This window comes from Carex rostrata, chromosome 17 (assembly GCF_964058835.1).
Source record: "Carex rostrata chromosome 17, lpCarRost1.2, whole genome shotgun sequence".
Taxonomy (NCBI): Eukaryota; Viridiplantae; Streptophyta; class Magnoliopsida; order Poales; family Cyperaceae; genus Carex; species Carex rostrata.
The window spans coordinates 6588128-6615906 of NC_135934.1; the positions used below are offsets into that span (position 1 = coordinate 6588128).

Consider the following 27779-nt stretch of genomic DNA (forward strand, 5'->3'; position numbering starts at 1 on the left):
AAAACGGAGAGAAGAATTGTTAGAAGACAATCCAGTTAAGCCCACAAATACTTTCTCCAGGCCCAAAATTTACCCCATTATTAGCTGTAAATGCTTTCCTTATCTGAATATCATTATATAATATGTTTCCTTGCAAGTACATAATTCACTGTAATTTGAAAAAGAAAAAACAGCAATCTAACCTTAATTAATCTTACCTACTTAGAAACACTCAACAGGGAAACTTAAAAAAAAAATTAGAGAAAAAAGGAAGAATTGTTATGCTACAAGGAAATAAATCATCCAGTTAGGCCGACATATATTTCCTGTAGGCCCATTATTAATTTTTCATATGGCCCATAAGTACTTCCCCTCAGGCCCGTAAATAATTTCCCTCTATCTCATAAAAACTCTCTTAGGCAGTTGGGCCTATAAATACTTTCACCTGGGCCCAAAATTTAACACATTATTACCAGAGACTCCTGGTTTCCTTCTTTCGTTTTCTATTCTTTTCTTTTTCTTTGCGCTATTTTTCTCTGTCTGCTTAAATCGATGAACAAAGCGGGAGGTCCGAGCGGCGGCGGAGGTGGCGCCGGGAGCGGGCCGACGGCGAGCTCTGCTGCGGCGGCGGCACAGAAGCAGAGATCTCTGCTTCAGCGTCTGGACAATGACATCTCTAACATCGTCGATAGTTTCTCTCTCCTCGTCAGCGTCTCTAGGGTTCTTCCTCCTCTCCTCTAATCCTTTTTTCTTCTTCATTTCTTTCAATGGTATCTTATTGCTTTGTACTGGTAGCAGTGCTGATTGGGGGGTGGGGAGTGTACTGAATCTGAGATAAGATATGAACATGCTTGGTACTGACGAGTGTACTGAATCTGAGATAAGATATGAACATGTTTGGTACTGATACTGGTGTGTTATCCACTGGTACTAATTAGTAATTACACGAAGATGGTGATTCTTTGATTAATGTTGAGGTTGGATTGTACAGAAAACTGTGAACTAGTGAGGCTTGGTACCATTATGTACTTCCTTGTACTAAGATACAAAGATGCCAGTACCTTGCAGTTGATTATGTTTATTTCATCATTTATTTTGCGAGGCTTGGTACCAGTATTTACTTGTACGAAGATACAAAGATGCCAGTACCGTGCAATTGATTGTGTTTATTTCTTCATTTTTTTTTGTGAGGCTTGGTACCAGTATTTGCTTCACTTTACTAAGATATAAACATGCCAATACTGTGCAGTTGATTGTGTTTAATTGTTTTTTGTAGGTTAATGAGCCACCTGTTCGAAACTCACAAGAAGCTTTTTTAATGGAGATTCGTGCAGCAAAATTGGTACGTAAGCATGTTCATATGTTTATAGAAACACAATTTTGCAGGAATTAGTGAATTTTGTTTGTATCAAATTGGTTTGAGCTGGTATGTTTAGGTCATATCCTTGGTTAAATGTTGAACCATTTTAAGTACCTGCATGAAGGACCACTTTAAATTTTGAAAACTAGTCTTTCTTACAAAACCTCCTAATCTATTTTGTTCGTAACAACCATGTTTATAAAATTTGCATCGTACCACCCCAATTTGTAATTACGTGCTACTTATAGTATGAGAAATTGGAGATGTCATTTCCAATTACACTAAAATATTACGAAGTTTTCATTTTTTTTACGCACTTAGTTTCTGGACTTTACATGTGTGAAAACACCTCTATAAAAATATTTGTAACAGGATATGACATCAATGTAACTGTTTTTAAAAATCTCAATATATTTTGTCAGCGGACTGATTTTCTTCATAATAGGTACAATCAGCTGATGCACTACTGAAATTGGTATCTGAGCTAAAACAGACGGCACTCTTCTCTGGATTTGCATCGCTGAATGAGAATGTGGACTGTCGGATTGCGGCATTCGATCAGGAAGCAGAGACAACGGAGAAGATTCTACAGAGAATAGGAGAGGAGGCGGCCGGTAGCCTCAAGGAGCTTGAGTCTCATTACTATTCGTCTGTTGCTAGAAACTTTGCGCATGAGTGATGCTATTTTAGTCGCTCTTCTTTTATTGTTTTTCTTTTTCTCTATTTGTATAGTCACTGTACTCTTTTTTGGGTATAAAGTGGGTTTTATTTTTTTTTTCCTTTATTCGAATCTCTGTCTTGTTTTACGCAATGTGCTAGTGGTAAAAGTTATTTTCTGTAGTTAGTGATATTAATTATTTTTCCTAGTGTAGGTTGTATGTCAGTACAGGGCATCATTTTAAAATTTGGAGGGGTACAGTTGAGATTACTGCATTGTTAATTCTGGGATGGTTTATGGTTTTCTTTCTCTTGCTTTGATTTGCTTTTGACAGAAGGAGAGCATTTCTTTGTAATGAGTAATGAGACTCTAAGCTCCTTATTGATTCAAGCTTCTAAAATAATTTCGTAGTTTGAATCAATTTATAAAAAATTTTAAAAAGGTAAAATTGAAAACTATGCTAAACATAGTGTCAAAATGATGGTGTAACTTCACAAAATTTTGTCTGATAATAATTTAGATTTAAAATATATGTTTAATATGATAAGAGTATGAAGTACAATTCTACAAGTAGGTTGCTTGATGCCTTGATCCCTCTCTGTGACTTGATTTGGAAAAATACTACATGTTATCCAGGTCTCATCAGTCAGTGATTTGGAAAAATTAACATTTTATTGAATGAAGATCACATACATGTTGAAACATATAAGAATGAGCAAGCCTTTTTCCCAGTGGGATATTACATTTGGACAAGATCTTAAAATATATGAGATCACGTACAGTATATCTAAAGATTACATGGTAAGCAAGATGACATACATGGAGGTTTTGCTTTTAGATTGCTTTAAAAAAAAATCAGAAAAGGCATGTTGAGTAGAGAAAAAGTAGTGTTCGGTTTAGCACATGCATGTAAAAAACTAGTGCTTCATGAGGGAATGTGAAAGGTATATTTCATTCTTAATTAAACCTATACATAATACATCTACAATTTTAAGCTAAATTATTTCTTTCCAATTTTTTGACTTGTTAGGATTGATCTGACTTCTGAGCGCAATAATCAGGGACTTGGTCTGGCCTTCATGAGATGATGCCAGAAAACCAATTAATTTAGGCTTTTATCATACGTTTGAATCAACTTAGAAATGCCTAATATCTTGTCATCAACTTTGAAGTTTTGAATTTAGAAGGCTTGTTTATAGGTTTTTTCCATTTCTGAAAAGATAAACGCCTTAATTCTGCCATGAGGCGGAGGGCAGATATTGGAATTTCACGTGTACCCTTAAAAAAAAAAATGGAAAATTACGTATTTCTCCCTCCAAATTCTATAATAACATATTTACCCTTTAAACTATTCACCCAATTAACAATAAATTGTGATTAATTATGATTAATATCCTATAATTAACCAATACGTGCCTTCCTCTTCTTCAGTGTTTTTCTCCCACCTTTCTTTAGCGCCAAAATGGTACGCTAATCCTTCCCTTCTCTTCCACTTCTCTACATCAAAAGCCTTCTTCTTTTCCAGCTCATCTTCTTTAGCGCCAAAAATAATTTATGCATCTTCTTTTCCAGCGCCAAAAGCTCTTGATGACTCCCACGTTTTAATCACCTTGTTTGAGATGGCATCCGAAGAAGAAGAGCCCTTGAGACTTAGATGGGAACTCAATCGGAGGTGGAAGAACACTCGAGAGCTAGATGGGAGCTCGGGATAGAATCACCAATAATCAAGTAAGCTCCTTGGTCTTAATTTTTTGCAATACTTTCTACTGATTTTCTTCTCTTCCAGATTTTCAGTAACAGTTACAACAATAAGTTTGTAAAATGAACAAATTAAGATGACATCATGTTATAAACTAAGAATTAGAATATGACTATTTATTCTCAATCAACCTTTCTTGGTACTGTACCAGTACCAGGTTGAAGGTACACGCTCGTATTTTCCAACGATGACAATGTTGCTCTGTTAATTGAACTATTTGTACATGTTGCTTTACAAATTTTTTCTTTTATCTTATTTCATTTTGTTGTCCGTTGTCAACTATTACAAAGTTGCATTCCCTTTATAATACATAAAATCTAATTTGCTTGAACGTGCATTGACAAACAATTAAACAGGGATTTTTTTTGAAGGTTCTCGACAATTGTCGGCAACAAATAATTGAACAAGGATTAGTTGGAAGAACTTGAGAAATAAGTTCAAAACTTCAAATGCTAAAATTAATGATCATGACAACAGAGTTACATGATTAATGAATTTCATTTGAGTGTTGAAGCCATAGTTTAAACTAAATTACCAGTTGCCCCTACATATTGCGTGTAATTATAATTTGCAAGAAAAAAACATGTGTTGAATTTTTTAACATGAAGCAAATTATCATTATTCAGAATTCAATTTTGTGGAGGTTTGGGTTTCAACGATATTTTTTCTATATTAGACGAGGTCCATCTAACTACAGAATGAGATTGAAATGTGAAGGCTTCTTTCAGCAAATTTTTTTTTTTTTTACGGTTAGTGGTTAAAACTACCACTAACAAATATATTGATAAGAAAAAATTGTTTACAAAATTCTAAATTCTATCTCCTCATTTAACATAAAAATAAATATTTACATTTATACTCAATTTTAGAATTTGCTTTCAATCTCACTTCACGACCGGATCCGTTAATTCGATCGCCGTCACGCTCCAAAGACGATTGAATCTACTCACCGTCGCGCTCCAATCGAGATGAAAACTCTACACTCCGAGCTCCAACATTACCGCACTCTCGGCTCCATTTGGCTCCGCTCGGCACTAATTTCTACCCTCCCGCTTCTTCGACCGCCATCGCGCTCTGACCGAGATGGGACTCTACGCCCCGAGCTCCGGAACCATACCACATTTTCGGCTTCAGTCGTCTCCGCTCGGCTCCGGTTCCTCCCCTCTCTCATGCATTCTCCTCTTCGCTCGAGGAGGTAGTACCAAGAGAGAGGAGAGGTATTGTATTGAAAATGAGATCTATAAAGAGTGAAAATGATGGAGTTGAGTGGGAGTGAAGTGGAAGATGGCAGCTGACCTAATCGTCCAAAATTTATTTCTTTCTCCGAAGTGGCTCAACACAAAATATTCAAAGTTCTTCTTTCGGCAAGTTAAGAATTCTTGTAGAAAACGGTATCTAGATTATTTAGGGAAGAAATAATCCAGAATACAATTAACAGCTAGCAAGGCAATTTAGGTATCTAGATTATTCCCTCAGATGTAGCAAATCTAGAATCATGTAAAATAGGAAATGTACCAACGGCTATATACAATTTAGCCTATATATAAGCACATGTACAGCACCTTTGTAACGACAGAACAAAATTTAATAACAAATTATTCTTCACATCTCTCTTAGAAAAAAAAACAAAACCATAGTTGAAACTAAATTACCATTTGCCCCTACATATTGCGTGTCCCTTTTGTTGTACGAGTTAGACAATTATAATTTGCAAGAAAAAGCATGTGTTGAATTTTTTAACATGAAGCAAATTATCATTATTCAGAATTCAATTTTGTGGAGGTTTGGGTTTCAACGATATTTTTTCTATATTAGACGAGGTCCATCTAATTAAAGGATGAGATTGAAATACGAAGGCTTCTTCCGGCAAGTTAAGAATTCTTGTCGGAAACGGTAATGTTTTAAAGTATTCATGGTAACTAACTTCTGTTATAGAACATTGAGGATAATGTTTAATTTGGCTAATAATTTGTTTGGTTTATGCACAAACCTGAATTAATTTGGCTAATGATTTTGTTTGCAATTATGAATTAATTTGGCTAATGATTTTGTTTGGGTTATACACAATTCTTCAAATGCTTGTAGTAGATTCATTCCATTCTTTCTTTCTTTTTGGAATAGCCCATAGGCATCAATAAAAAATAACTGTACTGGTACATGAAGTTTAAGGGAAAAGAGATAACGGTAGAGGTACTGGTACAATAAATCTAAGACACAGTGGTAATGCTAGTAGATTCATTCCTATATACAAGTCAGACAGAAGAGAAAAGACAAAAAAAAACATTACATTGCTAACGGAGAAGAGAAAAGACAGAAGACGAGATGAAAAAGAAGAAAGAAGTTACATTGCTAATGGAACGGAAAAGAAATAAGAAAAGGTTGGGAAGAGAAATTAAAAAGCTGGGAGAAACAGAAGATATAAACGGAGGTCAAATAAAAGCTTGGGTTATGTGATTAGTTATATTTTTTCTATCAAATAGTAAACATACTAGCTGATGACAAAATAAAATCCAGTAAAGGTGAAATTATTAAAGAGAAGATTTGAAGTCTTATTTTCTTTGCTTCTTCCTGCAAGGGTAGGCTCAGAAAGCACTAATATTTTCTTTTTGTGTTATGAAGGGAGAAGACTTCCAAATTACAACAGAAAAGAGATCTAATTCACTAATTGAAGCATTATTATTTTTTTTTGTTGCTATCTATTGTAGAAAGGTTAGTACTCAGAAAAGATTAAAATGTTATTGAAACACCAATTGACGACATGTCAGAGAAAAACAAACAGGATAGGTTCCACTGCACCTAGCACATTTGAATCTTCTTTCATCTTAATACCATGAAATGCAGTATTGCTTCTTTTAGAAGGTTATTTCGGAATTTTCAAATTTGAAGGATACAATGGGAATTACATAATAAAAAAAGATGTTAAGTTGCAAAACACAACTTTTTACCTCATGCACTAAAAACTAATATCCAACAATTTCAAGGGGAAAAACATGTGCACAACACTGTTGTTCTTCCTAATTAAATTTATGTTTTTTCAAGATTCTAAATAACGCGCTATAGCGGCGCTCGCTGCTATAGTGTTTTTGGACTATAAAACTTATGACGCTATCGGCGTTATAGCACGCTATAGCGGAGCAATATGGGCATAGCGTCCGTTTTTTAGCCGTTCCGCTATAACTCATTAACTTACATACGTACTGGGCAACTAAATGTGCACGTTAACTTGTAACTGGGACATACAAGACGCAAACTAATAAAATAGATACCAGTTAATTACAAATCTCACACACTAATTAAGGACTAATTAATAGAAAGGTCTAAAAAATGTAAAACTATATTCAAAATGTGTTTTATTGGCATCAGAAAATTACAACAAAACCCTTGTGACGAAGACTAGTCTGAGGCTTCAATGAAGGCGGGATGGTGCATCTTGTAGCATATTGAAGGCTGGAGTCAGGGAGGCCGGAAAAAAAATCATCCTCTGAAAATTGTATTAAAATACTTTTAAAATAATTTGTATCTTTCAACAATAAGGAATACTGAATTAATTCTTAAAAGTCTATAGTTACCCTCAGTTATGATACCAGCAGTGCACCGGGCAGACATAAAGACAGAACAATGGAGTGCCTACCGTTAAGGTTTTCTGAACAATAATACAAATGTTACTATTCTGAAGACCGGTATGAGACTTCAATGAAGGCTTTTTATGCACAATGTCAAATGGTATATGGTACTTTATCAGACTCAAGCAAAGACCACTCATAAATTAAAACTAGCTAAAGACACAAAAAACAGTATATATATGAGAGGTTCTTATTTATATACCATAAAGAAAATTTCATAAAAGTAAAGAATTGAACTTACGAGAATCAGGCAATGACACAGATCCTAATTAACTCACTAGACAAATTAATGATCAGCATTTTCTTGCACCATTGTTGTATTGAGCAATTCTTCTAAGACCAGATCTCTACCCAGGGGTATTAACATACGACCATTTACATACTCTACACCATCCCATCCTGCAACGAATTTTTTGCTTTCTATATCCTTTTGGATTGAAGGGAGCTGGCTTTCATTTCTTTGTGAATCATGCAGCTTCTTCGCCTTTTTTATATTAACTAAAGGATTGGAGCACATAATTTCGACTTCAGATTCGGGTTCTCTTGCACGCTTTCGCTTGTGAGAACTAATAATGAGAAGTAGAAGTTAGTGATGCCACAATGAGATGGGTTTATCAAATCTTTGACGTACTATACTAGTCCCATATTACCCTATTTGTTTGGCATAATTTAAAACAAACTGTGGATCGAATAAAAAAAGTAATGGGAAACAATATATCTTTATACCAATAACTAACGAGCAATCATTATGATTTCATATATTTTTTTTTTTTCTAGAACTATGATCTCATAGGCACATGTTAATTAATATAAGTTGACTTACCTCTCATATTAGAAATATTCGGCATGCCAAATTGATAAATTCTTGTTTACGTCAAAGAAAAACATGCATGCCAGAAGAAAATGAATCCAATCTTTTTAGGGAGAACATGTCCTTTGAAGAAGCAAGCTAAATGCCATTAAAGGAGATAAAATTGTACCTTTGATGTCTCGCACACTGATCCGGCGAGTGGTCTCTATTCGGGCTGTCAGGAATTATAATGGGTGCTGATCTAGTGCCCCGTAGAAGCTGGTCATCTGCAGAGAAACATAAATATACCATACAAGCAATGTAATTACCAAACTTTTCAATCAATATAAAGTGAGATTTGAATGACAGAGAAAAAGAATATTACGTACCAGGAACAGAAGTAGAGGGGAGAGGTTTAGCAGATAAATATCTGAAATTACTCTCTGTTGCTCTCTCTGTTCCTGGAATCATCAGGCTTGGTTGTGAATGTCCGAGATGAGTAAAATGGTCTGTGATTGATTGCTGCATTACAAAAATCGATCTTAGGTATTAAGACTTTCATATATAAAATATATACCAGGAACAAATCCGATGTTAAAAACATAAAGAGCATAATTGAAATCTTTCTTCAATAGATGATCTACAAGGCTACTAACAACAATGTGCATGAAACTGATAAAGTAGCAAATTAAGGAATACAAGTGTACAACATTTATTTCAATGAGCAGACCAATGAAAAAGTTACAAGCTACTAACCTCATCAATGGCGATGTCGGACCACATATTGAACCATTCTGACCTCATCAAGCCACTTGTCAAGTTCGCTTTCTCTATGGCCTGGATGTTTGTTTGTTCTTCCGGCATGTAATGATTTATAATAGCATGGTCATCTACAGCACATGCCGCTTGTTCAAAGATGGGGAGTTTGTAGCCAAAGTTATTCATATTTTTTTTGTTGGAATTATCCATCCTGAGATTCATAAGATGATATGTTAGATTAAAAGGAAATTACAAAATGGATAAAATAAAAAGGAAGAAAAATTCTCCATGAAATTAAACTTAGCAAAGCTTTCCAAGCTAATTTCTCAATATAAAAGAAAAGAAGGTTCCAGAAAATAATTCTGGAAGTAAACAATTCTCCGCACACTATACTAAACAATAAACAAAGAGCTATTTACTCAAAAAAAAAAAAAAAAAATAGCTAAGCCGTTTATGAAAAAATAGACAATTGAAACAAAATCTTAGGACCATATTTCAAGTTTAATTGAATATCTGAACCATATTCAAATTTGCTAATCATATGTACATGCTTTCTCTTAGAACTAAATTTACTTTTTAGAGAAACCAAACCGATAGTAAAGTATAGACTAAAATAGAATTTGATAGAAACAAGGTTCAAGATTAAAGGATTCATGTGGGCTCGCTTATCTTGCTCTCTTTCTGGTGATTAATAAAAGATTAAATAAGCTATTTTCCTACTGAAAAGAAAACAACAGGCTGGTGATCAGATTCAGGAAAAAAAAGACAAGCACAAATTTCGTTCAGAAAATCATACCTAAAGAATGAAATCCACAAAATTACAACTAAAGTGAAAGAAACAAACGATCGAAAGAATTTGATTATATCTAATATGTACCTTGCGTAAAATTTGAAAGGTTTATTTATTAATTGCTTGGATCTGCAAGGAAATAAGGAAATAAAAAGGATATATGACTGGTATATATAATAAAAAATAGACAATTTAGGAAATAGCAAAAATAGTATATAAAAACGGCGTCTTCACATTTATTCTTGGGAAGTACTATTTTGGGCAACTTCTTCAATACTTAACAGGAAGAAAAACTGTTTTGTCTATATATATATTTTACCTTTCTATTGTCTCTCATATATGTCTCAATTAATACAAAGCTAATATAGGCAAAAGTTAATAAAGGAAGGTACTTTCGAGAGAGAAAAATATGTTTGAACCTCAATTTTTTGTTTTTTTAAGAAGTTCATAAAAGAAGGTTTAGGTAAATCGATCAGCGGCTTTGTCTCTTTGAGATATATAAACAACTACCAAATAATTGATACCCACTAATACCCGAAATTTTTAAATATACCATTTGTTGAAAAATAAATAAACTAAAAAAAATCCTCTTTTCTGAAAAATTCGATTTATACTATGACCGCACCTAGCAGATGCGAACTCATTTACTGGGGGGCGCATCTAGCGGATGCTCCAAAATAGAGTCCACACCTAGCGGATGAGGTCTTTTTTTATTTTATTTTTCTATTATGGGGCCTCATCCGCTAGATGCGGCCCCCAATAAATACGTCTGCTTCTGGACTAGGTGCGGCCATGGCAGAAATCGAATTTTTCAGAAAATAGGGTTTTTTTATTTATTTTTTTTGTTTTGAGGAAATGATACATTTAAAAATTTCGACACTAATAGCATGTATGTGAATGAAAGATGATATGTAATACATATATATAGTAAACCAAAAATTTGGACTGATGTGGTCACGTGGGCATTAATTACCCCTTTAGGAAATGATGTGAACTTTCCTATGAGAACGAATAAATAACATTTTTTAACGTAAGATCAGCAAATTAAGGAAAAAGCATGTTATTTCTAATGACATGCATAATCCTAGAACTAAATTTACTTTTTAGAGAAACCACTTCAACAGTAAAGTATAGATAAAAATTGAATTTGATAGAAACAAGGATTAAGGTAGGCTCGCTTCTCTGGTCTAGCCAGCTGATCAGATTCACGGAAAAAAGACATAGAAGCACAAATTTCTCTTAGAAAATCAAACCTAAAGAATGAAATCCACAAAATCACAGCAAAAAAGAAAGAAATGAACGAAAGAACTTAATTACCGCTAATACGTACCTTGCGAAAATTTTGAAAGCTAGGTTTCTTAATCGCTCGAAGCTGCCAGCTGGAAATAAGAAAATAAAAAAAGGTCGATATACGACTGGTATATATAAGAACGGTAGACAATTTAAGAAACAAAGAAAATAGTATATATATAGAAAGGGTCGTTATATTTAATCTTATTGGAGTATTGGAATATTGTAATTTAGAAAGAATTATATAACGGAGCTAATTATGACTAAATTTTTTAAAAAATGGAAACTTTATAGATAAGACCTTTTACCTTATCCGTATTGTATTCGATAAGTGGGTGTGGGTAAAGTTTTTTTCCATTAACTTATCAGGTATGAGTATAAGTACTTTTTTGTCGTTAGCTAAATGAGAAGGATACAGATTAAGGCTATTTCATACACATTACCCAATAAGGTAATTATATGATAATGTTTGAGAAATAATTAGTGATAGTTAAAATTGTTTGCGTGATATTCAAATGATAATGAGAAATGGGAGGTAGCACAATTAGCTAAAAAAAAGTCTTAAAGTTGTTGTACCCAAAGGTTGAGAGTTCGATTCTCCCTCACGACTTCGCAGCTTCTGCGAAGATTTTCAAAAAAAAAAAAATATTCAAATGATAATATTTGAGCAATTAATGATTAATGATGTACTTTTGTTATTTGATGTATATGCATTTTTTATAAAAAAAAAATGTTAAACATATTATTTTTATTTGCATGCTTTTTTATTTAGTTAATAATTAAATTTGTCTGAAAAAATATTCGTGTTTTTAAATTCTCTTGCTATATAAAAAATATAATTTAGTTGGAATTGATTGCACATGTGTTTTGTTTTTTTATTAGTAATGTGATTGCATATGTATAAAATTAATGATTTTTTTATGTATATTTGTAAATTATAATAAAATTAATAATTATATTAGTATTATTTGTTATTAACATGCTATTATTTTGTTATCCGATGATTTTAACGGGTAAGGGTAAGATAGAGTAAGGTCAATTATTAATGGGTATAAATAGAGTATGAGTAATGTCAATTCTTCATTAGCGGGTATAAGTATGAAAATACTTCACACCCCTACCTTTTACCTTTCATTGCAGTTAATATATTGTTGGAAATAATTTTTGACAGAAAAAAAGACATATCTATTACAGAGACGATGATGTGAGTTGATTCTTTTTTTTTAGCTTGTAGTTAAGTCTAAAAAAGTGCAATTGAAATAAGATAAAGCTAAATATGATATATCTATGATGGTTGTATTTTTAACTAAAAGGTGCATGCTAGCTGCTTGTATTTTAACTAAAATGAGCATTAATTGTTTTGGATATTTTGATGCACTTGGGTATAGTAATGAGTCTTTTAAGAATTTTGTTTTTTAGTCTTTGAAAGCTCAAGTACTATTTATGGTAAAATAAATGTTCCCTTTTTGGATTTAGAAGTGTAAAGGTACCACTCAGGGATTCCTGTAATCCTGTTTGGTATATTTCCAGTTATTTTATATGTTTATTTGTGACGTCATGCACGGTTTGTCAGGAGTAATTATGATATTTTTCTCCTAAAAAAATTATGATATAATTAGAATTCTGATGTAATATGACATAAGCTAATAGAAATAACATGTTGTGCGTGTGATCGTAACCTTGTATCCCTTAAAATTGTCGTTTTTCCTTGATTTATGAAAAATCGGTTTCTATTTTTGCAAAAAATGACACAATTTGATAGGATTAACTGAACATGAGGCTGTGATCCGCACATAGCGGCGGACTTTGAATTTATTTATTGACCATCTTATTTATTTTTAAGAACAATATATAGGTAATATAGGGGTGGCAAAAAAAATCGGGTTTTCATTAAACCAAGCCGATGACTAGGCTATATGCCTATATCCAAACCAAAGCCCTTTGTTCAAAACCCCAAACCCGTAAGTACGTAACTGGGATTCATGTAAATCAAAACCCATAACTAAGCTCTTGTTTAAACCCATGTCCCACCGACAACATATTGAGTCGATAACTGGTTCCATGCAAACCAAGCATATAACTGGGTTGTGGTCAAATCCTAACCCTATAACTGGGTCCCATGCAAGCCAAGCATATAATTGGGTTGTGGACTTGGGGTCAAATCCTGACCCTATAACTGGGTTCCATACTTCCATGCAAGATTGCAAGCCAAGCCTATAACTGAGTTGTGTTAAAATATTGAACCTATAACTAGGTGTCTAGGTTCCATGCAAACCAAGCCTATAACTAGGTTATGGTAAAATATTGAGCCTATGACTGGGTTCCATGAAAACCAAGCCTATAACTAGGTTGTGATAAAATATTGAGCCTATAACTGAGTTCCATGTAAGCCAAGCCTATAACTGGATTGTGTTAAAATGTTGAGCATATAACTGGGTTCCATGTAAACCAAGCCATGATTCAGCAAGCTGGACGAGACTATTCGATCGCTTAGAACCAGATTGAAAAAAAATCAAAAAGTTTGAAGAAGAAAAAGTTTTAGCTAGACGAGGTTGTTTGATTGCTTAGAACTCGATCGGAGAAGCTCTAAAAGCTTAAGAGGGAATTCGAACTGGACGGGGCCATTTGATTGCTTAGAACTCAGATTAGAGAAAACTCGTATGATTCGAAAACCAAAACCTACATAAAGTACCAAACCCACAGATACACATTTCCAAGTATAGCCATGCAAGCGAAAAACATACAAAGGATGAGCTAAAAGGTGTACGCCCCCCATAACAAGATAAAATAAGTATGCCCTAAAAAAATAAAGTTCCTAAGATACATGAAGGACAATGACCAAACAAGGCACAACAACCGCAGGAGCACCCTGAGGTACCGTTCTTTTTTATAACATCCTTTGTTTATGAAGAGTGTGGGGAGTAGGTCCAATGGAACGAATATCCTCTCAGGTACCGTAAAGTGGGACCTACAATTTTACCAAGATTTACTCACAGCTAGCTCAAACTCAATCCAGTGTCTATTAAGATGTAGAGGTCCTCTTTAAGATTCATGCCAGATTAAAAGAACGGTCCAAACCACTAATGTTAGTGAACAGTACCTGTCAGATAACTGGAAAGATATGAATTCAATCTGATATGCATCTGACCTATTTTAGATTCAATAGGTTACAGGACCATCCGATCCACTTTAAGATCGTGCACTCCGCTTTAATATTAGTGTGCACTCGTGTGTCAATTTTAATGTGCGCAGGTCTTTAAGCATATTGGACAATTACGATGCCCATTGGATCCAAAAGCATATCAGATGTCCATCGGACCTACCATCTCGTTTTTGGCACACTAATGCGAGGTTCGCAGTTCAATTTTGAGCAGGTTCCATGGAATAACTAACACGAGTTGTTGACTTGTTATCCCTGCTCAAAATTCACGGCCCCAGCATTTGTAAGAGAATGAGCTAATTTCAGGGTAAAGAGAACGCGCCAACTTAGAAGGCCGGTAACAAGCTAGTATTGCCTGACCAAATCAGCTCAAGTTCTGTCTAAACTCTAAACTATGTCGGTACATTTTCCACAAGCAAAATAATATTACCATGCGTATCTTTTTGCCGAGTAAATGGGCCTGAACTTGGGCCTGGCCACATATCTTAATACAAACAAGGAAACGACAAAAAATAGACAATCCAAATCCAACAGCTCAGCCACATTAAAACAAAGACAACTACAAACCATATCCATAAAAGCCCAAAACCCAGATCACAGCTATCAGTTAAGAACACCCAACCAACTTTAACTGACCAATAAATAAATGAGAAGATAAACCAACCTACCACAAAGAATTAATGCCAAATCAGCAATTATGACAATAAAAAAAGGAATTAAAAAACATTCAAGAATTAATTAATTATAATAAGAACGGTTCAGTGGTGTTAATAGAGCAGCAAAGCAACCTCTGCTTACTGTTCACAATTATGTACCCCAATCATGATTACATTTCACAACATCCATCCCTAATAAAATCAAAACAAAAAAGAATTTTCTGTTGACCGTGATACAAGTTACCCCCGAAACTTAACCACATAGACTAGACTACCTTCACAAAAAGAAAAAGAAAAAGAAAAAACAAAGACTATTAAAAAATACAGAACAAACCGAGTATTACTATTTTATCAGACCAGGTAAGGTTACCGCTCCTCCGGCACACGGTACAGCTCCACCGTCACCTCCGTCAACCACAATCCAGGATACACCAACTGTAATTTACAAGAAAATTGAATTAAGAGCAAATATCACGCAAAAAATCAAAAAGAAATTTGTATACGTTAGGAGCTTACATCGATCTGCTTCTGCACAATGCGGGGCCTCTTCCGGGGTCGGAGGCGGGGCCGGGATCCAGTGACAGAATAGATATCCTCTTCAATCTCGTCAGTTGTGAGCGGCACAGAGAATCGAGGCCGCTGCTGCTCCTTCCTTGAGGTGGGTCGGCGTACCGAGCCGCGGCACGACCTGAGGTTCCACGGCCGCTCCTCGAGCACCTCTACCACATCAGTGACCGTCGAAGCCTTATCCGACAGAGGTGGGAACTTAGCGGGTCGGCGCTTCGAGCGAGGTTTTAGGATGGGGAAGGAGGGGAGATCGTGGCCGTTGGATGGCGGAGGGATGGGATCTGGCGGTGGAGAGGCGGTACCTGTCTCTGTTGAGGTCACCATTGCGAGTCGTGGTTCCCGAGCAGACCCGACCGACCCGGTAAGAGGAGGGAGGTGAGGAGAGGAGAGAGTTAGAGAGGTGGGGGGGTGTGAGTCGTAAGTTGTGAAAGAGGAAGGAAGGAAGGTTGGGTTTGGGAAAAATAATAAAGGTTTATAAATAGGTGACTAAAATATAAATAAGTGAATAAAATAATTTCGAAAAAGAATTAGGGCTTTACTTTTTATCTTTTTCCTGCGGCCCCAAAAATTCATTTTGTCTGCAGTAAGTCAAATTTTGAGTTACCGCATGACAAAGAGGTACCGCTTGATCCCTTTCGACACGAATATTTCAGGAGTGGGCCGGATTGGCCTGGATCCTGATCGGACGTTAAATATTTTAAACCCAATACCTGAGTTAATGCAGAGGATAGTCCCAGCACCTAACTGTCAACTGCAGCTACAAGGGTTTGTTTGTTTTGTTTAATCGCCGCCGTCCGATTTGGATTGAATTGACGAATCAAATGTGGTAGCACTCTGGTAGGGTAATTTTGTGGACTCCGAATCCTCTGCCCTGTCTCTGGCAGCTTCTGTCATGATCCTTAAGAAAAAAAAAAAAAAAAAAAAATCCTATCCTCCTGATGCAGAAATTTTCTGCCCCTTAGTCACTGTGTATGAGACCAATCACTATTAAAGAAGTCGGTTTCTTTTAATTTATGAACTGGAGACTGAGAATCTATCTCGGACCTACATGCAGTGACTCTGGGGATAGAAAATTCTTGTCCTCAGAAGAGTAGAGGATTCGGTTCCAATTTTGTGCAAGGAAAGAAGCGTTTGACAGATTTAAAGATTGGCGTTGAAATAAGACATTTTTTCACTGCCAAAAGGTTTCAAAAAAATAAATAAAACATTTTGGATTTTGGCAGCAGTAATAAATAAACTTCATAAAACACTTGATTTGAATTAATTCATCTGATGTAAGAGCTAAAAATTGTTAGCTGAATTTTGGCTTCAAATTTATATCAAATTGATCATCATTGTTTGACACAACTTCCGCAATTTTTTTTTTTCATTGGCAAATACTTGATGATTCAAACAAAAATAGAAGGGGATACCAAGAAAATTCACCAGTTCCTTTTTTTTTTATTGGTAAATTGATTTTGCCTTTTCCTCAATTTTTTTTATGATTGGTAGTACCAAGAAAAGAATGAAGAGTTTTCCTATTGAAAATTTAATTGAATAAAAAAAATGCAAAAATGTGGTTGCAGGATTTACTAATCTTATAATATAAAAATAAACTTGATGAGAAGGGATGAAATTTCAACTTTTCTCTAACACATCACAACATCTTTTTGTTATAATGATGATGATGATGATGATGATAACATTAACAATAATTTAAATTTGAAATGAGTGAGTCTATGGTACTATGCATATTACGATTTGGCACCGTGCTACGGCTCTATATTCGAGTTTTCAAATTCTAACGGTCGATCCGAACCGTTCATCTTGTTCTCCATATTAATGTGTTTGGAGACCAAATTTTACATTTTTTGAAATTTTTTTACTATTTTTTTAGATTTATTGAAAATCACTGTTTTTGGATGGTCCAGAATTTTCAGATCAAGTGATTTTCTAAATATCTAAAAAAATAGTAAAAAAATTTCAAAAAATGTAAAATTTGGTCTCCAAACACATATTAATATGGAGAACAAGATGAACGGTTCGGATCGACCGTTAGGATTTGAAAACTCGAATATAGAGCCGTAGCACGGTAACAACCCGTGATATGCATAGTACCATAGACTCACTCATTTGGAATTTGAAAAAGATAGACTGGAACTGTTAAGGACATTTTGTTTCATGAAGAATATTTATACACCAAAAATTATGAATTTGGAGTTTAATTAATGCAGGTCTAAGAGATGTAGTCAATAATTTTTCCCGCTTTGTTATCTTGTACTAAATAAATTATAAATTTTCTAAAAAAATCAAGCATATACATCGCAAATAACAGTTAATGTTTTCATTTCAAATTTTAACAATTATTAGTATAACAAAAAAATTCTCAAGACATAATCATTAATCAATTATTACAAGATCACTCCTTAAGTTTGTTTCCATATATAAAAAGTGCAATTTACTGTAATTTCCAATGTTATCAGAACCGGACCGGACGATGACCCGGCAAAGTTCCGGGTCAGCGGTTTACTGGTCGGATCGGTGGATCAACCGGTTCAACCGCTGATTTGTTAAATAGTATATATTAATAAGACATGAAGATTGTGTATACATAAATTTATAAATAATTAAACAGCATACATATTGAATAAAAATTTTAACAGTATACATATTGAATGATGTATTACGTATGACTTGTATAAGTAAATTGAAATTTTAATAACTAACAAAGTTATAAAGCTACAATTTAGAAAACTCTGTACACCAGTTTTTAAATTGCATAATAGTGAAACGCTAATTCAATTCTCAAGCACGACGTAATCATCATATATATAAGGCAGAAGTAAAACTGAATTAACGCAAAATACAAAGCGAGTCCTGATGCAGTTAGTACGCTATTTAAAAACATTAAACATGTTTACCAAATAAAAAATAAAAAAATTAAACATGGTTTGATACTTTGATGTAGTATGACTCGATTAGTTTTAGTTCGGACATTTCATCAAACAGTTTGAGAGCATTGCAATTGTTCAATCCCATAAAGAATCAATTAGTTTTGATTTGGACATTTCATCAAACATTTTGAGAGCATTGCAATTGTTCAATCCCATAAAGAATAGTGCTGGGTTAATTAAGATTTAATACCAGACCGTAAGTGATATAGAAAGGATTGTAGACTCTTGTGTTGTTCTTTCCTCCCTCTAATTTCTCATATTCACTACTCAAATATAAGAAGCAGAGCATATGTAGAGTCACCCACTTGTACCGTGCAAAATGGCAGGGAATTTGATAACCTCTGTGCTCTCCCTAGCTCAAGCTATTTTTTCTTCATCAAATTCTAACAAGTCACGCAAAGTTTGATCGTGCTGCTGAGGAGGATGGCTCGTGTGAATTCTGAAACGGATCAAGGCCACAGTGAGGGAGGGAGATCAGGGACTGCTCCGTCAAGCCTCTGCTCAAGCTCCTCTCCCTCTCTCTGCACTATAGAGTCGCCCTAGTGGAACTGGGAGAGCAAGGGTGGAACTCAACTTTGAGTACAGAGAGGAGGGCTAACTGACTAAACATCATATATTAAAAAAAAAAAAATCTATAAAATACAAGATAATATGATTCTTCACTATTTGATTTTATAAAAGTTATAATAATTAACAAATTAATGCTAATAAATGACGTGTTTAACAAAAAAAAATAGCATATTCATACATTATTTTTTTATATTATTTAAATTTAGATCTATGCTTTCCTAAAAAAAAAATCAAATTATGCAATAATCTCATATGAGCTAATTTTATTAGTTATTTCATTCTCGATATAAAACAAGCATGTAATCTCTAAGAAACTCATCACCCATCTTATTTCAAAGTCCAGTTTTAACGAGTTTTATGGCTGAAAAAACTCGTTCTGTAGTAGCAGTTGAGATGAAAAGAGTAGCAGTTAATTTTATCTTTCTTATTTTGAATTTTTTTAACCTCAAAAATTAATTTGTTACTTTTTAATCCGTCATTGCCATTTTCTTTGCTTTCTATTCTTATATCTTCTTTTTTAGTTCTTCTAAAATTACAATAACTTTTTTTTTTTTTCGGTAACCATGATGTGCACGTTGCGGGCAATTTATTGGCTTGCTTCAAAAAAAAAATGATGTGCACGTTGTCCTATTCCTATTTTAGTTTGTAGCGCTCTATATTAAACTAGTGTTGTAAATAACGGTATCGTGCTCGTCAGACGGACATAATACCGCTAAGCGATTAATCGAGAATAATCAAGAATAATCGGTCATAATCGGAAAAAAAATCGGCCGATTAATCGAAAAATTCCTTGACGGTTTGATCACCACCAACGACTAAGCAGATGATTAATCAGCCTAAACGAACATTTTTTTACAACCATGTATTAAACAACTTTTCAAGTTTTCAAGTGAGATATTTTTATTTACTCGGTCACGTGATCTGGTAAGTTGGAGAACCAAACTATCAAAGCAAGTGAAATTGACATTACTTTTATACATATACCCTCTATTATTTTTTGTATTATCAAGGAGGCTGAGATATATAAAATAAATATTTTAGTAAATTTTCTAGGTACCATTTAGAAAAAATAAAAATCTTGGAGTTTACTCAGCCACCTTTGGGTACTACTGCCTTCCGTCCCTGTGGGAGAGGCGATTCCCGATGATATTGGAAGAAAAAAAAACTGAATCGCACTTGTAAAAAAACCAGGTTTATATGTGTTGCACGGTTTGTGGTTTTCAAGAAAAATCGGTCAATTGAATCGATTTTCACCGGTTCAGTAACATAAGTGGTCTATATTGAGAATCAAATCGGAAGGGCATCTGGATATGGTTTTTTCGGTTTAACCGCCGGTCCGGTCTGATTTTAATAACACTAGTAATTTCATGATTATACTAGAGCAAGGCTTACATGTTATGGATAGTATAAGGTATTATGTGTTACGTCTTCAAAAATCTATTGTATAAATTTCAAATTTTGATTTAAGCAGCTCAATAAATTAGTTATATAATATACTTGTTGAATACCAATTTCTATTATTTTTGGAACTTTTTACTATTTTTTATGATTTTTGAATACCAATTTCTATTATAATAAAACAAAAAAAATCACAATTCCATTACAATTGTACAGAAATTTGTTTTCATTGCGAGGAAAAAATAGAGAAACACTATCTTCTTATTCACAGTATTAAATAATTAAAAATTAAAATAGTGTTGTGCTCTCAGGTAGGGTACGGGTACCTCAGGTAAACCCGGGACGGGTAACGGGTAGGGCAGGTACGGGTAGGACAGGTAGTTGGATAGAACGGGTACGGGTAAGTCGGGTAATTTTTTAAAGAAGTGTACCCTATCCGTTTCATATCCGTGCCCGTCTCGGGTAACGGGTATTTATTTATTTTTTCTGATTTTTTTCAGTTTTTAATACTGTTTTTTTGTGTTTTTTTTGTGTTTTTTTTACTTTTTTTTTGTGTGTGTGTTTTTTTTTTTTTTTTTTTTTTTTTCAAAATTTGAATTTTAAAAGTAACGGGTAATGGGTAAACGGGTAAACGGGTAAAGGGTGCGGGTAGAACGGGTAAAGTATGCGGGTAGAATGGGTAAAGTATTCGGGTAAATGAGTGCGGGTACGGGTACAACGGGTCCGGGTAGGCGGGTTTCGGGTACGGGTAAGACAGGTACGGGTTGGACGGGTTTTTTTCTCAAATATTGGTACCCTACCTGTCTCAAACCCGTACCCATGTACCTATTTACCCGCCTATACTTGGGCACGGATACGGGTACCTAGGGTAACGGATATGGGCGGACCAGATTCGAGTAATCCGTTAAGGGTATTAGCAAAACTCTAAATTAAAATGGACGAAATTTGTCTAGCTTTTTTCTGATGTTATTGTTACTTTCGATGTTCGTTACGATCGTGCTAATTTTCAACATTTTTTCAAAGTGATACCGAACACTTACATTTTCCCCATTTTTAATATAGCACGTGAGTACGGATAATATTTATTTTTTCTTTTAATTTTGTTGTATTGTTGAAATTTTGCATGTCAGCACACGGTTTCGTTGTATAATTACCAATTCAAACACGGACTAATCAATTCAATCTCGTATGGAATTTGGAATGACACGCCATCTCTCATCTCTGTAGCAACGAAAGATACATGACGGCTGGTGACCCAGTTTAGTTTGGTCATATACCATAATACCAATAATTATCTGTGCAGTGGCCAAGGGTATTTTGGGAATTTAGTCGACCACATGGTCCACACATCCCATATCCATTTGTTGTTTCCTATGCATTGTTGACCATTCGTTTAAAATCAAACGGTTGTCATTGATGTTGAGTTTTAATCTTAATTTATTATGGTCAAATGTGTTCCGTAAAATGTCAAAATATATTGTGGAAAAAATGCATGGACAAATTATACACTGTTGGGATGGATAAAATTTTAGAATTGGACATAAATATATAATTATTTAAATCGTAATTATAGAAAGGTTATTTTTGGTATTATTATTATTTTTTTAACTGGATGACACAGTGACAAGTACTTGCTCATGTTATAAGGTGGTTACGCCTATGGTTTAGATCTTTTGAACTTATCTTAAAAATATACAATTCATGTTCCTTAATTATTATATAAGATAACTAACCTTTAATGCTTTTAGATTAATGAAAGCATTGAAAGGTCATCTTGTGATTAATGTAACAGTAATGAGACCATTTCTAAGGAAAAAGTAAAAGAAGGAAAGGTTATGAAAATTCTACACAGACGGTTGACTCAAATTAATTCAACCATAGAATGGATAGCTCAGCAAATATATATATATATATAGAGAGAGTGGCTAATATGCATTCGGTTGCATATGGACCGAAGTGCTTACGGTCCAAATTTGATTTTTCAAAATCCAAACGGTCGATCTGAACCGTTCATCTTGTTCTCCATATTAATATGTGCTTGGAGACCAAATTTTATATTTTTATGAATTTTTTTACTATTTATTAAGTATTTTACAAAATTGTTGATCCAACGGTAGCTTAACAAAACAGTAAAATCAGCAGCTACCGTTGGATCAACAATTTGGTAAAATACTTGATAAATAGTAAAAAAATTCAGAAAAATATAAAATTTGGTCTCCAAGCACATATTAATATGGAGAACAAGATGAACGGTTCAGATCGACCGTTTGGATTTTGAAAAATCAAATTTGGACCGTAAGCACTTCGGTCCATATGCAACCGAATGCATATTAGCCTCTCTCTCTATATATATATATATATATAAAGAACTTATTTATATACACGGAATATTATCTATATTGTCCTGTCAATATTATACAAAACAAACTTGCATGACTTGTTATTTTTTTTTTCATCAAAAGGCTGCATTGAAATCTTAGCAAATTTATAGATTGCATGCAAATATACTGTCACTGTACCAGACTAGCAGCTATTAATGCTAGATATATTTCAATCAATTACTTATCTGACAGATATAAATGTAAGTTATATTTCAGTGTCAGCGTAAAAGGTAAAATCCAGTACTTGTGAATTTGGTTTATATCTAAAATTTTGACAGAACACTTTTGCAAAAATTTTATGCACTTCCATTCTTCTGCGGTCTTTCGGAAGAATTTATTTGCAACGAGAGGACAAATAAAAGTATGAAAAAATCACTTTGATTTTGAAAATGATAAACTAATCTGATAAAATTTTATGTCGAGAATAGTTACTCGATAAGAAATTTTATGTGGAGACCAAATTTTACATTTTTTGAAATTTTTTTATTATTTATTAAGCAATTTTGAAAATCGCTGATCCGGTGGTTCAGAAATTTTTACTGTTCACAACCAAATAGCAGTTTTCAAAATTGCTTAATAAATAGTAAAAAAAATTCAAAAAATGTAAAATTTAGTCTTTAAGCACATTTCAATATGGAGATCACATCTAACGGTTCAGATTGGTAGTTTGAACTTTCAAAATGAAAATACAACGTGAAGTAAAAACGCGTTTTACTTCGCAACTCACCGTAGCTCATTTCAAGAAATAATTAAAACAATTGAGTCAATGTGTGAATTATTAAATAAGACAGGACGAGTTTTGTCCCGTGTCACATGGATAAAATAATTTTTAACTGAATCAAAATTATTTTGATGTCTATTTGAATTACAGATAATCTGCTTTGATATTTGTGTTAGGATAAAAAGGATGGTGCAAATCTCATTCTACACGGTAAGGTACCGCGCAAAATCAAAACGCGAACAAAACAATACTTGTAAGAGCATCGACATCCCTAAAATTCAAAAGGATTTCTAAATAACTGTTAACTACTTTTTAGAAATTATGGTCTTTAAAGTTTCCAACTCTCACATTCCCGAAACTCATTTTAGAGTTTCTATTAAGCCACGTCAACAACAAATTAAAAATGAAAAACAATTTGAGTCAATCATTTGGCCAACATAGAGTTTATAAACAGTTTATTAATAAGAAATTTTTCTGCATAGTTTCTAAATAAGAAACTCTCCCACATCCTTGAAACTGGATTAGAAACTGCCACGTCAGATTAGAAACTCTAATAGTTTCAGGGATGTAGATGCTCTAAGACTGAATGGATCAATAATTCAATATATATGAAAAAAAAACAATATTTGACGTAGTGGTTAAAGACAATATTCACTATGAACGAATTTTTATTTTGAAAATAAATACTGGATCTTCAATTTCTTAAAAATAAAATCTGTTATATATGATGCCAGGGAGCTTGGTGTTGTATCAATTTTGTTCACTTTTATCTTCTCCTCCTCTCCCAACTAAATTCTAACTTCTCGGAGTTCAATGGCATTTGAAGTAAATAAAGAGAAGATTGGAGATATTTGTTGGTCATTTATGCATGAATATACAAATTACTCCTTCAGACCAGACCATAAAAATTCAATTTTAAAATTATTTTATTGAACCTTTTTCAATCGAATCTTTTCGTCTTTTGCGAAAAGCTTTAGTTCGACAATATTAATTTCTTCCATATTCATATGGACACTTCATGTACGAAAGACCTAAAAATACTTTAGAGTTTTTAATTTCAGACGTTTTTTTTAAATAATAAAAATTCAGACATGCATAGCAACTTTTTTCAGTTTATGTATTATATCAGTTAAAAAAAAATGAAATTTTGAATAAATATTTTGTGCTTATAAATAGCTAAATAAATTAATACAGATTCTAACTAGTATGACATCAGTGTCATTTCAGCCTATATAACACTAACTCCAAAATATATCAAATCAATTTCAATCAGTGAATCCAAAATGTTCAAACCGATCTATTTTATTAGTTGTGTGTTTACATGTAAAATTTATAATTTTTTGAATTTATTTAGTATCAAGTCAAGCGATCAAATGTAGAAGTTTTTAAGTTAATTTTAATACATTCATTTTTTAATATTTTTGACCACTTGACTTGATACTAAAATAACTTGAAATAATAAATTTTTGCATCTAAATGCATCACCTGTAAAATAAATCAGTTTGAATTAATTATTTAAAGTCAATATAATAAGTTTGAGAATTAATGTCATATGACACTGGTGTCATAATAACAGGACTCATTAATTAATACACTAAATTAAGAATGTATCACATCGTATTTATTTTTCCGAAAGTTATACGTCACCGTATCTGTAGTGTGTAAAATTTACTATACGCATATGTATTCATACAGAACAGCTTCTCGGAAGCTTGTTCAAAAACAAAAACAAGTTGTTAAAAACCGTCTTTTGTTAAATCCTCAAGCCATGTATTGTAACGGAGAAATCATTAGATAAACTATAGAAGATATTAAATTCTAAGCTGACATGCGGGGACCACCAGTCCACCACCCTTCAATCAATGAAGGCACCCTTTGTTGTTGTTTAGGTCAGTTATCTACCAACTGAGGCAGACAGTCCTTTCAATGTCGTACGTATAACAGAGATATGCTACACAAACCGATGCATCAAAATATGTCATAGAAAACCGAGCTACATCATATATTATATAAAATAATTCACCCTCTCTCTCTCCCTTTAATCCAAAACCAAACCCTCCTTCCATTCATCATTCCTTCATTTCCTTCCCTTCCCCTCGCCTCACCTCACCTCTCGATGGTGATCTCAGCAGAGGGGCCCGCATCCTCCTCCTCCTCACAGCCACCCGATCCCTTGACAGTGGGGCCGCTCCCGTTCCCTCCTTCCGGGGACTTCACCTTCTCTGTCTCCAAACCTCGCTCCAAGCGTCAACCGCTCAAATTCGATTCCGAGCCACGGCAATGGAACCTCAGGTCGAGAAACGGTTCATTCGCGTTCGACCCGAACGAACGAGCGAGATTCTCTGTTCCACTCTCCGATGACGAGATTGCCGAGGATATATACGCAGTCACTGGATCCATGCCTCGACGAAGGCCAAAGAAGCGACCTCGTGTTGTGCAAAAACAAATAGATGTATGACATGACATATTTTGTTATATATCCTTTTCTTTCTTTATATTATTTTTCCTGAGTGTGATTTTTATTTGTGGGGACTGGAGAGGAGCAGATGGTTTTTCCAGGGACGTGGTTAACGGAGATCACGCTGGAGCTGTATAAGGTGCCAGAGGAGCGGTAATCTTACCTGCGGTGACTTTTTTAACAAACACATCCTTTTCTTCTTTTTAATTTTTTCTTTTTAATTTTTATTTAAGTAATACGTAATTACCTTGCCCTCTGTTCTGTTGGAGAATAAATAGAAAAGATGGGTAAACATTTTAGCACCTTTTAAAATGTTTTCACCTACCTGTCATTTTACTTTCTCCATTTGTACACATCTAGTTGTTATCAAGGTTGTATCCTGTAAAATGTATTATTGACTATTGATTATGTTAGAGAAGTAGAGAACCATGCATGTAATGCTAAAGCTGGTTTCATTCCATTTCGCTTGGTACCGGTTCCGTGGTTGTTTCGGTGTTTCGGTAAAAGAATTGAAATATTAAATTCTCAATTAGTCTGGAGAAGACAATTATCAATATATAAAATAGATAAAAGAACAATAGTTCCGTTTTCATCTCTCCACAAATAAATACCGTTTTAATGTTTTATCGTTTAGAGAGGAAAATCATATGGTAGCATATTTACAAATTAATGTACGGTGAAACTATTCTTTTTAAAAGGAATAGAAAATTTTCAAAATAAAATCATATAAAGTTATGGATAATATTCCTCGAATTATTTAAAAAGGTTTCAAAATAAAAACTAGCTTTCTAATATTCTATTAAATTTCGAAATGCATGTTGAATTGAAAATTTACATTAAATATCGTCATTTTTATTTCTGAACTATATGTGTGTGTGTGTGTGTGTGTAGAGAGATGGGCTACGGTGAGTTGCGAAGTAAAACGCGTTTCTACTTCACGCCGTATTTTTATTTTGAAAGTCCAAACGACCGATCCGAACGGCTAGATGTTTAATCCATATTGAAATGTGCTTGGAGACCAAATTTTACATTTTTTGGAATTTTTTTACTATTTATTAAGCATTTTCTAAAATTGCTGTTTTGTTGTGAACAGTAAAAAACAGTAAAATTTTCTGGACCATCAGATCAGCGACTTTCAAAATTGCTTAATAAATAGTAAAAAAATTCCAAAAAATATATAATTTGGTCTCCAAGCACATTTCAATATGGAGAACAAGATGAACGGTTCGGATCGATGTTTTGAACTTTAAAATCGCAAAATATGAGCGTGGAGTAAAATAGTCGCTTTACTTCGCAAGCACAAATTTAACATCATAAATAAAAGGCATGTCACAAAAAAAATCATAAATAAATGTGCACAATTATTATAGAAGCAATAAATAAACCAAAGGGTGATATCATAGACGGTGCATTGGGCTCTGATCTGTTCAGAAGTTTTTTATTTTTAGAAAATTAGTTAATATTATTTAAATTATTCGTATGATGGTGAAATTTTTAGATGACAGAGAAAAAATCGCACCATTTTTCCGCTGTTTTAACAAATTCTTAGAAGGAAAAAAAAAACACAAACGCTACGTTTCTGATTCTTTAACAATTCTGCTAAACTGTCCCGATACATTACGCTGTGTTTAGCAGTCCGGAAAATTGAAATAAAAAATTGACCAAGAGTCAAAAGATTAGAAGTGTTAATTTTTATTTACCCAATAAAACTTAAAATTGTACGATCCTATGAGAAAAGTCAACGTATACTCCTCAGTTGTCGATAGACCAGCTATTGAATGATACTACGATAGTCGTGGTTCGGATTGTTTGTGACGGGTACGCAATGTGGTTTAATGTGTGGAGTAGTATACGAGTCAAGAGATAAGTGATACACTTCATACACCGGAACTTGTAATAATAAGGAAAAATAATTATAATTTACATG

At 33.8% G+C, this 27779-nt stretch overlaps 2 protein-coding genes across 2 annotated transcripts; one reads left to right on the forward strand and one right to left on the reverse strand.

The window, feature by feature from the left end:
• The first annotated feature begins 467 nt into the window (after positions 1-467).
• Positions 468-2177, forward strand: LOC144568021 (mediator of RNA polymerase II transcription subunit 22a-like). Its single transcript, XM_078318239.1, has 3 exons — positions 468-699; positions 1256-1321; positions 1785-2177. The coding sequence occupies exons 1-3, from the start codon at positions 532-534 to the stop codon at positions 2016-2018; spliced, it is 468 nt and encodes a 155-aa protein (XP_078174365.1). The 5' UTR covers positions 468-531; the 3' UTR covers positions 2019-2177.
• A 12707-nt stretch (positions 2178-14884) lies between these two features.
• LOC144568292 (uncharacterized) lies at positions 14885-15848 on the reverse strand. The gene is made up of 2 exons (XM_078318590.1): positions 15341-15848; positions 14885-15259 (listed from the first exon to the last, which is right to left on the reverse strand). The coding sequence occupies exons 1-2, from the start codon at positions 15713-15715 to the stop codon at positions 15191-15193; spliced, it is 444 nt and encodes a 147-aa protein (XP_078174716.1). The 5' UTR covers positions 15716-15848; the 3' UTR covers positions 14885-15190.
• Positions 15849-27779: the final 11931 nt, after the last annotated feature.

Coding starts and splice junctions, on each gene's coding strand:
- LOC144568292 (XM_078318590.1), bottom strand. CDS start 15,715: ATGGTGACCTCAACAGAGACAGGTACCGCCTCTCCACCGCCAGATCCC. Junction 15,260..15,340: donor TTGTGCAGAAGCAGATCGAT/GTAAGCTCCTAA, acceptor TGTAAATTACAG/TTGGTGTATCCTGGATTGTG.
- LOC144568021 (XM_078318239.1), top strand. CDS start 532: ATGAACAAAGCGGGAGGTCCGAGCGGCGGCGGAGGTGGCGCCGGGAGC. Junction 700..1,255: donor TCCTCGTCAGCGTCTCTAGG/GTTCTTCCTCCT, acceptor TGTTTTTTGTAG/GTTAATGAGCCACCTGTTCG. Junction 1,322..1,784: donor AGATTCGTGCAGCAAAATTG/GTACGTAAGCAT, acceptor TCTTCATAATAG/GTACAATCAGCTGATGCACT.